We start from the raw sequence: 19,888 nt of genomic DNA, 5'->3' as shown, positions 1-19,888 counted from the left end.
TGGTTTGGATTGAGGTATTGACAGGTCTGTTGGTTTGGATTGGGGTATTGACTCGTCTGTTTGGATTGAGGTATTGATCAGTCTATAGGTTTGGATTGGGGTATTGATAGGTCTGGTGCTTTAAATTGGGGCATTGATGGGCCTGTGTGATTATGCTTTTGTATATGGAGTTAGAAGCCATATTATACTGCAGTCCTGTACACATAGAACATGTCTATAGTATGTCATAGTCTGTGTTACAAATATTATGGCTTGTATATAGTAAAAAGGTCATTTTATTTAAAACCAGCATATAGTCCTAGTAACAGCAGGCCCTGACACAGGTTTATTTAAGAAAAAATATCTAAATTTTAATAACTAGCATTTCTTTGAATCACATCCTGTTACATTTCGGAATCAAATGTAAAAATAGCATAAAACTTATATTGTTATTTTATTATCTTGAGTTTACTTTAAAACATAAACTATTTACTTTCAAGTGATCGATGTTTATAAGATTTAAACTTGTATTAGTGGAGAATGTGTAACTTTGGGTAGTTTGTGATATTATAACAGTACTGCATTCCTGTACCAGCCAAATGTACTACATTCTGACTCATAGTTGTAGTTTGCAAAGCTTCCAGTAGGTGGCACAAACGCAGTCCGTTTCATTTACAATACAATTATTTCCATTTTCTGTTTTCTATGATTCTAAACCTGTTACAAAATATTTCAACGATATTCTCCACAAATAATTAAGTTCAAAATGGAATGCAGTTTTGAATTTCTAACACTATAGTGATTTCAGTGTCACCTCTCAACTACGTGATAGATAGACCTTCTATGGAAGGTTCATTCAAAATAATGCGGATTCCTCCTCAGGAAAATATAGTCTATGTCTCTGATAAAGTACCAGGCTAGACACAAAACTCGTCAAAACGCATAATTTTCTCTGTAAATCCTTAGGGGTGTTGTTGTTTCAGTAAAGGTTTTCTTTTTCTCTTATCTTTAGTGGATTGAGATTGGACAATTTTTCTTGGAGGAGTAATCCGGTATTTTGATTGAACCCAAGTCTCAGCAGTTACAGAGCCTACCCACCTCTCCCGGATTTAAGGTATAAATCTATATTCTGTGCCTTACACTTAGATTGGAAAACGGTACACCAGTTTGTAACGGTAAGCCAGTTTGTAACAGAGAGACATCATGTAGAACATTGCAAGTGCTGGGTCGAGGAGAGGTCTCCTAAATTGCAGAGCTTACTCCTCTGAGTAGTGACTTGACTCAGACAGCTGTTTTCCATTGTTGGTTTCGATGGTCTTCACCAGAACCACTTTTTTTGGTCCTGAAGACATCCGTGGTGCCGAGCTACTTTTCGTATCTAAGTTTAAGAAATTGGCTGAATAAAACAAAATGGAAAAAAAAAAGTTAAATGGTGTAAAAAAAAAAAAATCCCATCAGTCAGCTGCCTGGAATGTAACTGAGATTATAACTCTTATCTACTCAGCCACTCTAAATTTATCATTCAGATAGAAGAAGTCCGTAGAAAATAATAATAATCTACTAATAAGGATTCATTATTTATTATCCATTACAACAATTGCTCATACAAGCACCACACAGGATGTACTGCCATTAAGTTATTTACAGATATGCAAGATACACCCATAACACATTTCTAACTTGTGATGGGGGAAATTATGGAAACTAAAAATGGGTTTATAATGAGAACGAAGTCTGTGAGCACATAGCAGCATGTTGGCACCCATAAACCTCTAAAAATGAGTCACATTCATTTTGTTAATGTACGTGGAGAGACTTGTGGAAGTATTTGTGAGCATGATGTGGAATGCCGAACAGAGCAAGCTACGGGAGGATCAGGATTGGATACAGTATCTCAAACATTTCCCGGTTGAGGATGGTGTCATTGAAGATCAGATGATAAATTAGAGAATTGAGCCCCAATTATTCCTGTTATATTTTTTATGTATTTATTTAAAATGTAAACATTTTCTGTCTGCAATGCATTCAAATGAGCAAATCCATATTGGTGTGTTAATTTATTATTAAATAATCATCCTTATCAATCCACCCACACCTTCAATTAATAATAGAAAGTAGGGGGTGCTTACCTTCCTTAACCTACCAATCATAATGATCCAACTCACATAATCTCTATGGAACTCTCACTGTATTTGCTGTCTCCCCAGCATATTGACCACAGCCCAAGATAGAAAGTCACGGCACAGTTTATAAACCAGTGGCAAGGTTATTCAGTAAAGTGAGAAGGCCAAATTAGCCAAACTGATACAATTCTCTAAGTCAACTATGCTTTCAGTTTGGCTACTCAGGCCTGACATTTGAAATGAGCTTTGGTAAATAACGATGTGTTTTTTCACATACCTACCCATTTTGTCAAAGACACTGAGCTGCGATTTTGAAGTTGAGTGGTTATTCAGCCTGGGAAATAAAAAAAGATATGACATTACAAATGATAGAAAACGGTTTCCAAATGTTTTTTATTTTATTTTTAGAATTCAATGTTAATAGAGCTTAGAATATTTCAATTATACAAAATACACAAATAAAATACAAGCAGATAAAGGAATGTACAAACAAAGCCAGATATAACTTACAGTCTCATTCAAAAACAATCGACTATTATATCACATAACACTTTGGTGAGTATTCACTGTGATAACAGGATTGTCAGGGTGTGCCAGATCTTTTATTGAAATATAGCCTAATAATCTAATGCCAGGCTTAAGGAAAACCCCAGAACTCCAAAACACTGAGAGAAGACAGAGGATCTAAGAATGGAAAAAGGAGCATATATAGGGTAACGTCCAGGTTACCATGGAGATAGGTAAGTATTCTTTTGGGAGACATCCCGCCAGTTGCCAGAGAGCCCCATGTTAAGTGGTAGAGGTATGTGCAATGATCTCTTGAAAGTCAGCTTCAAGAAGGGCCGTCCAGTGTATCCAAGTCGCCTTATACCTTTTATAATTATCTGTGGCTGACAGAACTAATTCCTCAATTCACCAAATGTCGTCCACTTTTGAAATCCAGTCCCTACTAGACTGGAAAATACATCTCCAGGCTGTGTTAATGAGGTGTGGGAGTACTGATACTTTGTATTTACCTATCAGTGTGAGTATAGATGAAGAAGGAATATGTCTGGTGAGAAGGGCAGGGGGTTGTCTGTCAGTTTCAATACAATTCTATGTACTTGTCACCAGATAGAATGGATTCAGCGGCATTTCCACCAGAGGTCGATGTGTGTTCCCAACTCTCTGCCACATCTCCAGCATTCTGAATTCGCCAAGCGAGAATAGGCAGAGATCATCTCAGGGGTCTGGTATCAGTGGGTTAGAATACTGTAAATAGGTAAAGAGGGAGAACCTGTCCAGTTACCCCACTGCTTCTTGGAGCGGGTAGGTGACACTGCCTGTGCGCACAACAAGAGGCCGTGGAGGCCTGAGATGTGGGCGCCATATTGTCAGAGGTCCCCTCTGCAGGATAGAGGGTTTCATGTCTGAGAGCTTGGATCTCCCCATAAGCGAAGGTAAGTGGTGGTAGAGTATGTCATAGCGTGACATCATGCGATCATTCTCCTAGAGCGGAAAGCCACACCCATGTTTCCAAATTTTAAGCGCCCATTGTATGCTCTTTATTCTTACATTCCCAGCTAGTCAAACTGTTAAATTCACCTAAACCAACATAGATTACAAAGGCACTAACTGAGACACACTTGCAAACACCCACCGACCATCAAAAATAACGCAAACTACACAGAAAGAACCCGTTCGACAACACAATACACATTGAAAAGACACACACACATTGACATGATGTACCACTATAAGTGTCCCCTGACTAAATGTTTACTACATAACTATGCTCCTTAGTTATCTTCAAATACAGTTCTGGGACCCGCAAGTCCCAAATTTGCTACTACAGCACCGTTAAACCATTGCGGTTATAAAACACTGCTACAATAAAAAAATAAAATAAAAAATGGATTTAGGCAATCATGCCCGGAGGGATAGGCAAGCATTTCCCTGTTCACAGATAATATGTTTGACAGCTCCTCCGTATACACACAGTCGCAACGTGACTACACGGTACACTGTGCTGAAATTTCGTATTATTGCATAAACCACAGCTAACTCAGTGTGCTTCAGGGAAACGCGTACAGTTAACTATTTTGTATACTATGACCGTATTACCCTAACTACTAGGACCTGCGTGTCCAATCTGCATACCACACCTATTGAACAATATTTTTTTTTTTTAAAACACCTAAATTCACTAAACAGTGAATACACAGGCAAGTTACAATGTATCTGTGTCTGAACTGAAAACAATTTACTAATTTGTCAAATCACTTAATTCCACCACAACAGTTATTGTTAAAATTATTCTTAAATACAAATTAATGTCAGATTTCCATAATAATATTTCAAAGTGTTAGTTTCAATAAACAAAATATTTATAAAACAAATATAAACAAAGAATGTTTTAGTCGCTTTAAGTAATTTAATACGCTAAGTTGGTGCGCATGGTGCTTTGAACACGTGTTCTCACACACCCACAAACAACAATAAACTAAAAAAGTAAGTACGTACTTTACTTTTTTAGTTTATTCATAAATATAAATTAATCTAATAATTGTTATGAGGAAGTTCAGGTGGGCTGAAGCCCCGAATGGCTACAGTTGGTGCAGGTGGCAGGAGGATATAAGTGCTTTTTTGTTGTTTATCAGCTGTGTTTTCAAAGCAATCGTCTATTATAAAAAGAAAGATCAGTACTATAGTTTCCTAATGCCCTCTTACGGGCCAGGGTAATCTGCAGTGAGAAAGCTTTAACCCCTTAAGGACCAAACGTCTGGAATAAAAGGGAATCATGACATGTCACACATGTCATGTGTCCTTAAGGGGTTAAAAAGGACCCTTTCACCTTTTATGCCTTATCCTCTCCGCCAGTTCTCACCTGCTCTCCTCTCCTTCCAGTAGCTTACGGTAGGTGGCGATCTCAATGTCCAGTGCCAGCTTGGTGTTCATCAGATCTTGGTATTCCTTCACCTTGCGTGCCATGTCTTGCTTTGCTCTCTTCAGTGCATCTTCGAGCTCCTGTGCATGAGCCTTGGCATTTTGGATAGCCTGTTCCCCGTGGTCCTCTGCTAGAGCAATTGCATGTTCTAGATTTGACCTCTGAGAGAACATAAATAGGACTTGGTTTACTACAATGACATTTGGAAAAATGCACGTAGGCATCATATAGACATGAACATGGGTACACCTAGCATGGCATTATAGTTAGAGATACAACCTACTGATACATGTTTCTATACAGCGGCCAAAACACAGCAGAGAACAAGGTAAACCGGCCAATCAGAATATGGTTTGCTGAGTTCCTTTCAGCTTTCCAATATTCAACAAAGAGCCATCTCTGATGATGCTGTGTTTTCATCATGCCCAAGGAAAAGCAAATATTTCCTACTAATCTTGTATTTAGTTTATATAAAAAATGAAAGGGCCTTCTAATACCTGACATCACAGAACATCCTAATACCACTCTCTTTGGGTTTTCTAATGTTTGGTTACTGAGGAATTCGTAATATCTAGCTCCAGTTCACTTCTCCAATACATGACTCCATAGGATCTCAAATATTTGGCTCCCTCAGGTCCCCTTATGCCTATAATGCGTAATATGCACCTCCTTAATTGGCTCTGTAATTGGCGCATATAACAGAGTCAATAGACTTAGGCTCCAGTCAATGTGAGTGGATGTATTTACCATCTTTACACATTTATATAATAATTGTTTCAGTTTTCTCTTTTACATATCTGTTTCCCACTCTGGTTGTTTTAATTATGTATCATTTAGTGCTTCACCATTGAATAATCACTACTTATATCACTTGTTCAGTTTCCTAATACCTCACCCCATAGAATCTCCTAAAACCTGACTCCATACAATCTCCCAATAACTGATTCCATAAGACCTCCTAATACCGGACATCATAGGATCTCATACTACTTGAGTCTAGAATATCTCCTAATACCTGATGCTTATTCTTCTAATATCTAACTTCATAAGATCTCCTAATAGCTGACTCCATACGATCTCCTAAAACCTGACTCCATAGGATCTCCTAATACCTGACTCCATAGAATCTCCTAATATCTGACTCCATAGGATCTCCTAATACCTGACTCCATAGAATCTCCTAATATCTGACTCCATTCGATCTCCTAAAACCTGACTCCATAGGAGCTCCTAATACCTGACTCCATAGAATTTCCCAATACCTGACTCTATAGGATCTCCTAATATCTGGCTCCATAGAGTCTCCTAATACCTGGCTCCATAGAATCTCCTAATATCTGACTCCATACGATCTCCTAAAACCTGACTCCATAGGATCTCCTATTACCTGACTCCATAGAATCTCCTAATACCTGACTCCATAGAATCTCCTAATATCTGACTCCAAAGGATCTCCTCAAACCTGACTCCATAGAATTTCCTAATACCTGACTCCATAAGATCTCCTAATATCTTACTCTCTAGGATCTCCTAATATCTGACTCTCTAGGATCTCCTAATGCCTGGCTCCATAGAGTCTCATAATACCTGGCTCCTAATATAAGGCTTTTTAAGGTCTCCTTCTGTGTGTTTGGCTTATTTAGAGCATCTTAATACCTGGATCTTTAGGGCCTCATTTTCACTGTTGGCTCTTTGGATCATTCGATGTAAATCTCCAATCTCATTCTTCACAGACTTCAACTCATCATCTGTTCTCCTGGCCTGGTTTACCATGTCATCGATCTACAAAGGAGAAAACATGCAACAAGTATGCATATCCTGCTAAGTACATGCCAACACAGAGTGTTCTCTAATGTAACAATAGATAACTACATTCTACTATTTAAATTTAACAGAACTGCTCGGTTTGGAATAAACTCCCAGTAATCTCATATATTGTCAGACAATAGAGATGCTCAATTGGCCAGTTTCGAAAATATTTTCTCTAGTGCAAGATATAGTCAGGAAAGTGGAGGGGAGAGTAATCTAAGATTAATAATGACTTTATTAACACAATATGACATTTTACATTCTGAGTGTACCTTCATTTGTTTACTTGGATTTTCTGTTAGCCATCAAGTCAATTATTAGTTCCTGAACTGTTTCCGTTATCACGGTTACCTTACAGAGGACTTTATTGGCTGATATTGGGTAACATAATGGATAAATACAATGAAGGTAGAAAATGTCATACTGCCATGTAAAGTTTTATGGACCATGTGGCCTCTGCCAGAGCTGAATGGGCTAAAAACTGAGTTCGCTTAAAAGTTGTGTTTCTCTTCTAGCTACTGGTGTGAATGGAAATGCAATATATGTGCATTGTGCAATGTGTGAAAATGATGGAACAAATCACTTGTAAACACGTCTGTTTTAGCAAAACGGCATTCTGTTAGCAATAAGAGTTCTTATTCAATGAATGAATTGAGTCTTCCCTGGAGGTCAAGCGTGCATGTCCTGCAATAAACCCCTCAAACTGACCTTCGTGGTTTCTTTTGACTGTGTGTAATTACTAACAGAATATACTGATAGGTGCTTAGGGAGCTTAGTCTAGTAGTAACTAGACCAGCAGTAGGCAATCTTTAGCACGCTAGATGCTGTGGACTACACCTCCCATAATATTCTTACAGCCACATTACTAGCAAGGGAGATGTAGTCCACAACATATGGAGTGCCAAAGGTTATTATTCCATGATTCTTTATTTTCTGTAATTATGCCCAAACATTGTGATTATTTATTGAAGCTTGAGAATGTTTTTTTTCCGGATATGCAATTCTTTGCCTTGAGACAATGATTTATCAAATTCAGCACATTCTATGACAAGCAATCTGGATACTTCATTTTGGCAAAGCCTGGTATATAGGGCTATCATTTTTATTTTATTATGGTCATTAATAACAACTGGTTGATCAAGAGAGAAATCTGATTGGTATTTTAGATTTTTTTTTTTTCCTTTTTTTTGAGACACAAATTAAAAATGACTTTTTATTAACTATTTTATGACACACATACCTTACTCTTGTACCAGTGTTCCACCTCCTGACGACTCTTGTCTGCCATGTTTTTATACTGAGCCTTCACCTCCTCCATGACATGCTTCATCTCCAAGTCCCGATTATTGTCCATCTCCACGGTCACGTTGGCATTTTGCACCTGAGATTGCAGTTCTAGTACCTCCTGTAAGATGATGATAGGTGTTAGACCTACAGGATCGCTATCATAGACACCATCACATGTGTTATCCACCGATCATCTATGTACTGAGATATACACGTAAGGTACGCAGTTAAAATCTGGAAACAGGATGAATGAGTCCACCTGCTCCCACTGTCTATGCTTGAGAAAGGTCATCAATATTATCACCAATAAACTGATACACAATATGCAAGAGTGTTGCATCATCTGTGCTATATTGCATGGACTTCTATGGGCTGTCTAGTGTGAGGATGAAAGGAATCTGTATATCAAATGGCATACTATAATTATTATTTTATTATTTATATAGCACCATCAGATTCCGTAGCGCTGAACAATGGGTCACTGTCTTGCTCCTCTACCATTCAGTATCAGAAAAGGCTAAGGACATAGAAATATTATGTCAAATCCCTCCTGGTTTGGTATGGAAAACTAAAGAGTAATCAGATAATGGACTCCCCACCTAATGGTAAGTAACAAAGACAAGAGGGCTGCGTGAAGGATACGTGCCCTGAGTATGTTCTGAGTGTGTTCTTTTGTCCATGTGCGATAGCTCTGTGGTCACTGCACTAACTGGGATTCCGTTTCAGGAAATGTTGTTCCTAGCTGGGTCCAATCAGCCTTTCTTGATCACCTGAGTTCTATTAAATGAGTAGCATTGAGCTAGGTAATAATGACATAAAACATTGAGGACGTCATTGAAACCCAAACACAACACATGGTGTGCTTGCTGTACCCTGATATAATTTTATTATACCTCGTCATAGAGCTGTTTCACATAGTTGATCTCATCTGTCAGGCTTTCCACTTTGGACTCATTATCCACTTTGTGAAGATAAGTATCATCCAAGTCCTGTGGAAACAAAACAATTCATGTAACTGGTGAAGGACTGGACTCACTGGATGGGATCCAACATCATAGAGCAAGGTTTCCTCCTTCATACAGGAATTAAATTATTTTCCTTACTGCACCGGCCAATCAGATTCCAACTCCATTCTCATTCTCCACGTTAACACATTGATTTATAATAGGGTAAATGTTACCATTATTGTTCTTTTGTCATATAACTTACCTTTTTTGTCAACACAAAATCATTTTCAAGTTGATTTCGCCTGTTAATTTCATCCTCATATCTGCAAGAAATAGAGCATTTGGTTTGGTATTACAAGGACTAGAAATGGAATGACAAAACACGTGCAAGAGTTGGGACTGCTCAGATCCTTAAAAGCTCCTTCACATTGACCATCTATAGGAAATCATAACACTCATACTACACCTTACACAGCTAAACCAAGCAAAACAGGCAAATGTTTCAGGTCTTGGGGGAAGGGGGGAGAGTTATAATTCCAATGTATGCTAATTTTCATAGTAAATAGACATATTCTTGTGGTGTCAATGTGAATGGGAAGATTCTCGAAGGCAGAAGGACACATTATCCTAGTGAATTGGAAGGTTCATAGAATGAATGGACAGATTATCAGAAATGAGAAGATTCTCAATCTCACATGGTTAATGGACTGAATCTCAAAGCAAGTGGAAATGTGGGATATGCGAATATCCTCAGATCCTCATTGAAGGGTTTCATGGGTTATGGAACAATGTAACATCTCTGATAGCTAGGTTTGTAGTTGCCACCAAGTTTCATGGTACCTTACAGATAGAGGCTAATGAGCAATAAGCATGCATTGGTCTCTATTACACCACGTTTGTAAATAGACTTTATGCAAAAACTTTTTTGGAGAGATGTCCTTAATTCTTGGAAAAAGTTTAGTAGATAGAAAGCCCTCCCTATAACTCCATTAATGAGCAATATACAGAATGTTCCTCCAACCTGCTCTTGAGATCCTCCACCACTGCTTGCATGTTATGGAACTCCACCTGCAGCTTGTCCTTCTCACGCAGGAGTAAATCAATCTGCTGCTTTAGATGGTTACTCGAAGTCAAGGTGATCTGGTCAACCTTAGACTTGTAACTGTCCTTGTCCTTCAGCAGGCGCAGCTGGGTATCAAGAACTTTATTCTGCCGTTCAAGGTCCCGTACCTGTAAACAATCCACCAAAAAATAAGTAGACATTAATTGGTTGAAGCTAATGGAGCCATGATGAGCTGTGTTGGTTTGCTGCTTAGTCACAATATTTATCTCAGGTCTGACACGTTGAGTTCTGAGATGAGATAATCCCATAAATATAAATTTTTTATACATACAATGGGGAAGTTTTAGTAGAGTATCATGTTCTGAAAACTTATGCAACGTGCTAACCGTGGGGCAATCACCATGGAAACCAGCAGAACCAGTCAGCACATTCCATTGTTGACTCCTCCGCTTTACATATTTGCATAATTTCTTTAAAAAAGAATACATTGATAAATCTCCCTAATTGTATCAGTGCAACAGTGATTTCTGGGCAGCCCTATAGCTTGTGTTTTACATATGCCCATCTAGTCACCACCAGTGATGATGGTGGCTTTTATGGCACAGCAAGTTGGTCCAGAAACAACCAAACTGCAAATATTGTGCCAATATATCTCCAATGTGGCTAGTTTTCCAGCTGGCTATATTGGTCAAAACAGACCATTATTTGATATATTCTTCATGTATGATGTGCTATGTGCTTATGATGCGTTGTGGTATGTTCTATATATTATAGTGTTATGTGCTATGTTTTGTGGTTTGTTCTATATATTATAGTGTTATGTGTTGTATGTTTTATATAGTGTTGTGTTATGAGCTATGTGTTGTGGTATATTATTTTTATATTGTAGTGTTATGTGCTATGTGTTGTGGTATGTTCTATATATTGTATTGTTATGTGCTATGTGTTGTGGTATGTTCTATATATTGTATTGTTATGTGCTATGTGTTGTGGTATGTTCTATATATTGTATTGTTATGTGCTATGTGTTGTGGTATGTTCTATATATTGTATTGTTATGTGCCATGTGTTATGGTATGTTCTATATATTGTATTGTTATGTGCCATGTGTTATGGTATGTTCTATATATTGTATTGTTATGTGCCATGTGTTGTGGTATGTTCTATATATTGTAGTGTTATGTGCTATGTGTTGTGGATGTCAGACTGATGTATTCTTTGTACAATTCATCAATTCATGGAAGGAGCAGCCAGAATCCGCAGGGCAACACAATTTCCAACACTGATATATATATATGACAAATGAAGCATTGAACCTCCTTGTTGGATTGTGGAAGAAATTGCAATTAACGTATTTGCCCACTAGGTGTCATGAGAAGACATGAACCTCTAGCAGTTCCCATACATTATGAACCAGTACATGTGAATAAATAGCAATCCTGGACTAATTTGCAAAAAAATTGGAGACTGGAGAAATCACCATGGAAACCACAAGTGTATTTTTGTTGATTGTTCCAATTGTAGAACTTTGTTCTAGAGCCGCTCTAGGTTCAGTGTGTTCCCATCAATAAGCGTCCCGGTAGTATTTTAGATGGTTAATAATGTCAGCGGACAATGTGAGGAGTAATCCTGTCTTCTATTTATTTTCAGGGTTGTGTCCAAAACAATGGGATGGGCGGAGTATGCACCGGCCCTGTCTCTTGGCTGGGTACTGCACACAGTCTGCCTGGGAGCGAGGCCTCCGGGATTACACAAGGTCTGTTTGCCTGGAGCATTGTTCCCAGGGGATTAATAATGAAATAAGATGTTGTTTAATATTTGCGAGTTTTTCTACCCACCATTATCAAGTAACCTGGCAGAGCTCACCCCCGCCCCATGCCCAGGAATTGGCAGGCGGGTTCGATAGAGTCTGGGTACATATTAACAAGGCGAGGCCAATTAACACAATTCTTCGTGTGGGAAAATCAAGAAACAGTATTTGAGATTTAATTAAAACTAACTACAATAAATAAACAACCAATGTTTACCAATGTTAAACCCTTTATTTATATTTTAGAGTAACGTAGATCTTAATCCCACAGAACTGGAAGAAGAGACTTGATGTCCATGCGCACTCCAGTTTTAACCTCTCATATGGGCTGCTGATATACAAGAAGCTGCTTAGAGCCTTGTTGATATATTAGCAACCCATCAAAAAGTTTGTCACGATGTCAAAAAATTTTGTGATCCCAGAGCCCGGACGGGTGGAAGCAGCACCACCGCAGACCAGGTATCTGGTTAAAGCCAGAACACGGGGCGCAGTCTGTTGGGACAGACGGCCCCTGGTTCTAGGCCCCCAGGAGATCACTTCATTTCAACACTTAATTAATTCTACTTGTCTCTAACTCTCTATCTTTTCCTTGTACATATTCTATCCACTGCAAGCACACTAGACTTGTAAACAAACAAGAGGAGTGAAAGGCTTGAACACACAGGAAACTCGCAGACCACTTGAGGGGATAGGTGTATGCTGGCTCAAGGCTAGGAAAGGGTAGCCACCGCCAACTAGTACAGTAACCATGCCAGCGAGGTCGCTAAATGAAACTCTCGTTCACGCAACTAGCTGATAACATTTACCCCCCACCACCGCTACCACAGTATATTGCTCTACCTGTATACACACTTAACGGAATAGTAACATCCAGAGGGTGTGGTAGACAGAGCATCCAGGAGATATACAATGCCTGTACTGACCACTCAAGTTGAGAACACAATTTACATAAGCCTGGAACACCACAGCATAACAAACTCATCAGAGCCAACTTGAATGCTCACGACACTACCTACAAAGCCTACTCCTCCACAATACTGCCATTGTATATAGTTGCATTTTGCTTGCCAATCTAAAAGAAAAACCTCTGACAACAATGCACACAGAGTGCACAATATGTGTATAATGCCTGTACTAACCATCCAATTTTGCATTCTGTAATACACGATACGACATTGTACTGTTACTTCCACACTTACGTCTGCATTCTTGTATCACTGCTTGTTCGTCAGAACAAAAATAAAGAATTAAAAATAAATAAATAAATAAATGTTTGTGATCAAATGTGGTTTCTCACCGTGATTCTTAATTTGTGAAGAACTAAGTCCATCAATTGAGTCCAGGATGCCCAGAATCTATCCGATTGACCCAGATATATTGGGTGAGCTCTGTGCTTACCTGGGAGTCATGCATTAAAATTCGGGACAAATCTTCGGCCTCTGCACAATATTTATATTATCTCAATGCAAATGCTATGCAAGATATACCTGATACTCGGCAGGAGAATTTGGTTGGATGGAAACAGACAGTTTTAGCGATTAAGTTTTAATTTTATCTCTCTCCTAAAAGCAGCATAAGATACATAAATACTGTATTATTCACTTAAGTGTGAATTTACCTGTATGTCTAGAGCTGGCTCTTTATATTACAAAACTGAGCCATAGAAAGAGCCAATTTAATTCAGCATTGTATATCGAGCACAATGTAGTTAACACTTTACTGTCCCGGAGTGGTCTACATTCATTGGGGCCTTATTAAACCACACACTGACTCTATTTGTTTAAAGACAACCCAGAGCTCTATTAACCCTTTGTGCCTGAGGGTAATCAATTCACTGCAGAACAACTGGTGGGGTCACATTCTCCTACTCTAAGATGTGATACATAGATGAGACTGAGCCAGCTTTGAGGCACACAGCAGCCTTGACATACGTATCACACATCTCCCTGTCCTCTGTCTGTTACCATACGAAGGCCATTTAAAGTGGTAATGTGTAGCTCAGTTGGTTAATGCACCAGCTGTAGATCTTCTTTGAAACTTAATGTTGAGAAAATCCTTTTCAGTAGGCCCAGCTCAGCTCACCCCTCCAGGGACAATAAAATGATTACCCAGATATTTGGTAAGAGTAACAACTATATATGACCTTCTCATTCGATTAAATCTGAGGGAGTGAACTAAACCCCTTTGCTATCCTGTGATTGAAAAGGGCTGTATGTAAATAGAGTTTATTAAAGGATCCAGTCCCGTTACATATTCTTGCATAGAAATTGTTCCAGTAGTCAACACATTGCTGACACCCAGTGGCCAAAGGTTGAATTGCATGTAAAAAGATTTTGGACCAAGGCAGGTCAAAATGATCGTTTTCAGCCTTTCATTCCTACAAGGTCAATGCACTATTTACCAGTAAGCTGGGAAATACTAATATTTATTGATTAACACCCAGTTTGTTTAATGCCATGTATTATGAATATTTTAATGGCGTCTTTAAATCCGTGTTTAAAGTCATTTTTGGCAGAACACACGACTTGTTGTGTGTGTTCTCCATGCAGCTCTACGAATTACTATGAACGTTTGCCTGGAATGTTATTTTAATTGGATTACCTGTGACGGCTTCTCTATTGGGATTGAGTAGTTCCCAACACTGAAAGGTATGAATTTAAGATTTAAGTATGAAATCAAGATTTCTCGAGGGCTGCACCGTTCCTGTGGAACTCGCTTCCTTCCTCCGTTAGACGCTCACCCAGTCTCCACTCCTTCAAAAAATCATTAAAAACCCACTTCTTCATAAAGGCATATCAATTAAACTGTTAATAGCTCCTGACTGATCCCTATTCTGCAACTGTCACTAGTCTAATACTATTATACGAGGAAAATGAAAAGAAATAACCTAGGGCCAAAATTTAGATATCACAAGGTAGAGGGCACAAAAAAGGGGGGTAACACCTAAATAGTGAATATCATAGAGAATAAACAAAAAAAGAAAAAAATGCCATTCTACCTGTGTATGATTTACTGAGAAGATTATAGGCTTAAAAAGTAACTTTTAATAAATTAATCTAAAATACAAATATGTTAAAGAAAAATAATATGAACAACAGGAGTGGGTGGAGACTATACAGTGAGTAAAACTCTGACTACTTATACAAACTGTAAAAGTGTATACATAATAGCACTAATGCTGAAGCAATACTGTTTTGCTACAATATAACATCAGTGTATTCCCAAGTAATAGAAGTGATACTGTATTATATATCACTAATAGCTGTAACAAGAGGGGGGAGATAATACTATCCTTACCTTTTGTGTCATTTCACCCCACGCCCTCTAGCATGTAAGCTCATTGAGCAGGGCCCTCAACCCCTCTGTTCCTGTGTGTCAAACTTGTCTGGTTACAACTACATGTCTGTTCGTCTACCCATTGTAAAGCGCTGCGGAATTTGATGGCGCTATATAAATAATAACATAATAATAATAATAATAATATGGTAGTAGATGCGCAGAGGCAGGGAATGGGTGTGTAAGTCCTGTGCACACAAGCTCTGGGGGGTGGGGGGCTACAGGGTTTTAGTGTAGGTCTAGTGCTCCAAGTTTGGAGGTAATACTGTGGGTACCGGATTAATATAGCATGGCTATAAAGTTTATCCTTGGGCTCAAAGTCCTCGTCTCTTTGCCACCTATTGCCACATCTCTGCACAGAGCCCAGAACCTGCAAACAGCTTTAATTTGCAGCAAGCGCTGCTCACAGAATAATGACAGAGGGACTGGGCCCTAAAGCAGGACTTTCCCATTGGATCCGATACTATTGGGAATAATGGAATTATAAGAAACATTAGCTTGTATTGTGGACCTACCTCTTACAGTGGGGGTTTTTAATCGTAATCCAAGAGCCTTTCTATATATTTGGTGTTATTGGTATAATACTTAAACTAACAGTTATCTGCAAAGCTCACCTCTAGCTCAGATAAGATTGATACAGAAACATGCAGGGTTATTAAATAAATCAGCTTTTCAAGAATTCAAAGTGACTTCAAAGTGAATTTCAAATTTAAGGCCAATATAGCCAAAATAGAGAAATTCGGTTAGTTTGATCATTTTAGCCTGAAATGTGAAATTCCCTTTGAATTTACGACTATTATCAATTTATTGAATAACCCTGCTAGATTGAATCATCCATTGAACATCCCCTCTCTTATAGTACAGATATATATACAAAAAAATAAAATAAAATAACAAAAACTATTTATATAATTATTATTATAATTTTTTTTTATTCTTTATTTTTATTGTGCATAAATGAACAAATCATCCTGCATTGTCACAACAACAAATGCCAGAAACATGTTAATTTCACAATGAAACAGGTATGTAAGGTATTAAACTAAGAGCGGTGTTGCTTTGTTTCATTTCGCTGCATCAGCACTTTTTTTTTAGTATATAGAAAACACATGCAAAAACATCAGTAGATATCATAGGACCTTCTGTAGGCATTAAGAGAAGACTATCAGAGCTAGGACTGAGAAGGTCATAGACTAGTTAATAAGAGTGGTACATAGCATGGTCAGCCGTAGGAAGTTTTGCTTTTCGGCATTTAAGGTAGGCCCTTGAATGAAAGTCTATGTAGCTTAAACTTTGTCACTATAAGAAATTGGTGAAACAAGCTAGATAGACTTGAGAAATGCAAACAATAACCATAACAGAAGCACTTGAAATTTAAACAGCTTGTCTAGGCCACATTGACAGGTGAAGCGTGGTAGAGTAAGGGGTTGTATGGGGTAATAGGCTATGTGTCTGCAGATATGTGTAACTATCATCACCAGCGGTGGTACCCGGTACACATGTATTGACAGACTAAGTCGGAGGGCCCCTCTTGTCTCCGCCTAAGGGTATTTTGTGTGATTGTTTCTTACTACCATTTCCTACTCATTGACAAACACAGTGCGATATTGGACCCATGCATAGAACAGACACATGCAATTTAGTAGTAGCATGTCAAGCTGGTGTCCAAGAAAGACAACCTTCAACCGATTCCCAGGATTGGAAAGTGTCTGGGGCATGCTGTTGGAGTGCGGGATACGTTCTTGTCCCCCAGAGTGGTGTTGCAGTGTATGAGGACCTTAGGGTGAATCGAAAGTCCGTGTGCGCCTTGTCTCTCAGCCTCCTGGTCTGGCACCTCTATTCTCGCCCCAGCACACGTCAGGGTAGGGCCCTCAGCCGCCGTTCTAAAGTTGTGTCGTATCGGCTTGCGCCGTCGTGCGCGTGTCTTCTTGGTGGCTGGAGCCTCGGGTCGGGTCTTACGGTGTTGAGTGTGGGTGTCGGCGGTATTCTGTCACGGGGGGTTGCGGCTCAGTGTCGGGCCCTGTTTCCCCCAGGAGCATGTCATCCGGCTGGGCTCTGGATGTCGGTAAGGCTGCAGATGTGGGTCTTTGGAGGGCTGTAGTGGTCTTTGGAGAGTGCGTGGTGTTGGGTGATCTGGTGCTTTGCCTGAGGGTGTCCCACTTACGGTCGGCTGCACGTGGCCCCTCTCACCTGCTCTCATAGGAGTTTTCTGGCCTGTCTGTGCACTCTGTGCTCTGAGCTGCAGCTTCTCCCAGAATTTGGTAAACAGCTTGTCGATGCGCCTCGTGAGGTCGGTGCTGCGTTCTGGGCTTTGCTCTGGGATTGCAGGCTGTAACCGATGTCGTAATTGCAGGCTGTAACCGATGTCGGGAATTCAGCCGCCATCTTGTGCGTGCCTCGTTTGTCGCCGGCCCTGGAGTTCTTCTGTGTCGTGGCTGTCGGTACAGATGTGTCACTCCGGGCTCAAAGCGAGGACCGGGATGTCCCCCACCGGTCCGGGGGGGGGGGAGGTAGGAGATTTGAGGGTTAAGGTGCTTTCGCAGCAGGGTGGGAGATAGGAGAGCGGCCGTCTCTCCCCCTCTCCCCGTGCCGCAGGTTGTCAGGCTAGTAGTTTGAAGATGTACCTGGGATTCCCCGGTACAGCTATGCCTCTCCCGAGTGGATTTGTGCCCGGTAGTGGGGTATTTAGCCCCAAAAACGTGTGTTTTGTGCCGGAGCTTGGACCTGGCACGTCCTCTCGCTCTCTATTATTATAATTTTTAACTCCTATAATATATTCATTTCTAACACCTCTGAAAGTGGCCATTTCATGAATTGTCAACATTCCTGTCCATCCAACTTCAGGTTATGCCTTGTTTTTCTGGCTAATATATTTATACAGGAAACCTCAACCTCTTTTATTGTGTAAAAAAAAAGTGAATTGACGTTTAAGGTCAAAGTAGCCAAATTGAAAGCATAAAAGCCAAATTGATAGCTGACTTAGGAAATGCCAATTCCAGTACCGCTATTTGAAACTTAAATTTGAAATTCTCCTTGAATTCTCACATTAGTAACTAACCCTGTAAGACTTTTCTAAAGCAGAATATCTTTATTAAAATGATGCTTGTGACACGCATTCCTCACATGCTCTGATCATTCAGAATGCTGATGTTGCAATATACACATGTACAACGTAAAGATTGTGTCAGTGAGTCAGAGACTTACATTTACTGTAAAAAAAAACACAAATATAAAAATACAAATATGATGGTTTATGTGCATTGCCATCAAATATAGCTGATTGGATATTTAAATACAATTGAAGACTAAAAGTTGTAAATGATGCAAGTGCCAAAAACATTCAAACACCATTTTCCACGTTTAAGTGTCAAATGAGCAATGCTTTATATGCTTTATAATGTGGTAAACGTGAAAAGTGCCTGGTAGTCCTCTAAGTAGTTCAAAAGAGCGTGTAAAGAGGTCACTAGTTGTAAGTGCCAGATATGTGGAAACATTTTTTTTTTTGCGATTTCCCAACATTTTCGCTTTTGGCACTTACTACTTTACCACTTTTAGTCCTCGATTATTTTTTGTTAACGTATCTGCAAAAAAGCAAGGTCATAATTATAATAGTATAGTTTCAAATAAAACAAATTAGTATGAAATAGGACAGGGTTCACACCGCACATTGATGCTTCTTAATGTTAAAGGTTTATTCACTAAACGTTCGTGGTGCTCCTATAACGGAGTCGCAAAATTTTTCCCAAAACTAGACAAGCCGCAAAGGAAGAATTCTGTAATTTCGGAGAAGTTTTAGTATTGGAGATTTTTCATTTTCTTCCACCCCACCCAGAATTCAAATAAGTATCTTACTATTACAATGTAGGAATTTCAGCACCAACATATTCCAAAGCGCAGAACAATTGATAGAGAGAATTTTAAACAAAAACAGGGTTATTCACCAAAGCATGAATTGTCAGGAAGTCAATTTCAAATTTTACTAAAAAGTTTGCCAAACTGAAAAGAAAACAGCTGATGAGGAGAATTTCTCCAGGTTTAATAAATTTGGCCTCAAATATTATATTCACTTTTAATTTCCAACAATTCCCACTTTAGTACATAACCCCCGCAAGAGACCAATTCCCATAGGATTGTCTCACCTAGAGTACTCACCTTATCAATGAAATTGACGAACTGATTGTTCAGACCCTTAATCTGCTCCTTCTCGTTCAACCTGAGCTCATGCAGCTTGGGATCCACCTCCAAGTTGGGCAGTGAGGAGAGCAGGAAGGTGCTGGACCCTGGAATGGCACGAGATAAGTTCAGACCACTGATGGACCTCTGAAGTCCAGGCTGGAAGCCACTGGTGCTGGCCCGATACATTGAGGGTCTACTAGACAGCGAGCCTTGAGATCGGCTACTGAAGCCACGCGTACTTCCATAACGGTTGTTGTAGAGACTCATGGTGTCCTGCAGCTGTCACAGAGAAGACTAACTTGGGATGAGTTGAACTGGACGGAGGGCTTCCAAATGAAGGCAAGAGAGAGCGATCAGACGGTGTGGCAAACAAGGCTGTCACATTCATATGACACCTGTACATTTCTTCCTGTCCCATTTGTTGACACATCA

General features: G+C 39.4%; 1 protein-coding gene across 2 annotated transcripts; it reads right to left on the bottom strand.

Moving 5' to 3' along the window:
• Nucleotides 1–791: 791 nt before the first annotated feature.
• Nucleotides 792–19,851, bottom strand: LOC134571139 (keratin, type II cytoskeletal 8-like). Of its 2 annotated transcripts, none has more exons than XM_063429249.1 (9): nucleotides 19,433–19,851; nucleotides 10,093–10,301; nucleotides 9,334–9,394; nucleotides 9,018–9,113; nucleotides 8,078–8,242; nucleotides 6,685–6,810; nucleotides 4,969–5,189; nucleotides 2,384–2,436; nucleotides 792–1,375 (listed from the first exon to the last, which is right to left on the bottom strand). In XM_063429249.1, the coding sequence occupies exons 1-9, from the start codon at nucleotides 19,721–19,723 to the stop codon at nucleotides 1,236–1,238; spliced, it is 1,362 nt and encodes a 453-aa protein (XP_063285319.1). In that variant the 5' UTR covers nucleotides 19,724–19,851; the 3' UTR covers nucleotides 792–1,235. The 2 variants fall into 2 exon arrangements, with proteins under 2 accessions (XP_063285319.1, XP_063285321.1); XM_063429251.1 differs by having other exon boundaries at nucleotides 1,257–1,375; nucleotides 2,380–2,436.
• Between the last annotated feature and the right edge of the window lie 37 nt (nucleotides 19,852–19,888).

The sequence above is a fragment of the Pelobates fuscus genome, chromosome 8 (genome assembly GCF_036172605.1).
Source record: "Pelobates fuscus isolate aPelFus1 chromosome 8, aPelFus1.pri, whole genome shotgun sequence".
Taxonomy (NCBI): domain Eukaryota; kingdom Metazoa; phylum Chordata; class Amphibia; order Anura; family Pelobatidae; genus Pelobates; species Pelobates fuscus.
The sequence above is the reverse complement of the archived record's forward strand: the minus strand, read 5'-3'. Positions and strand labels throughout refer to the sequence as shown.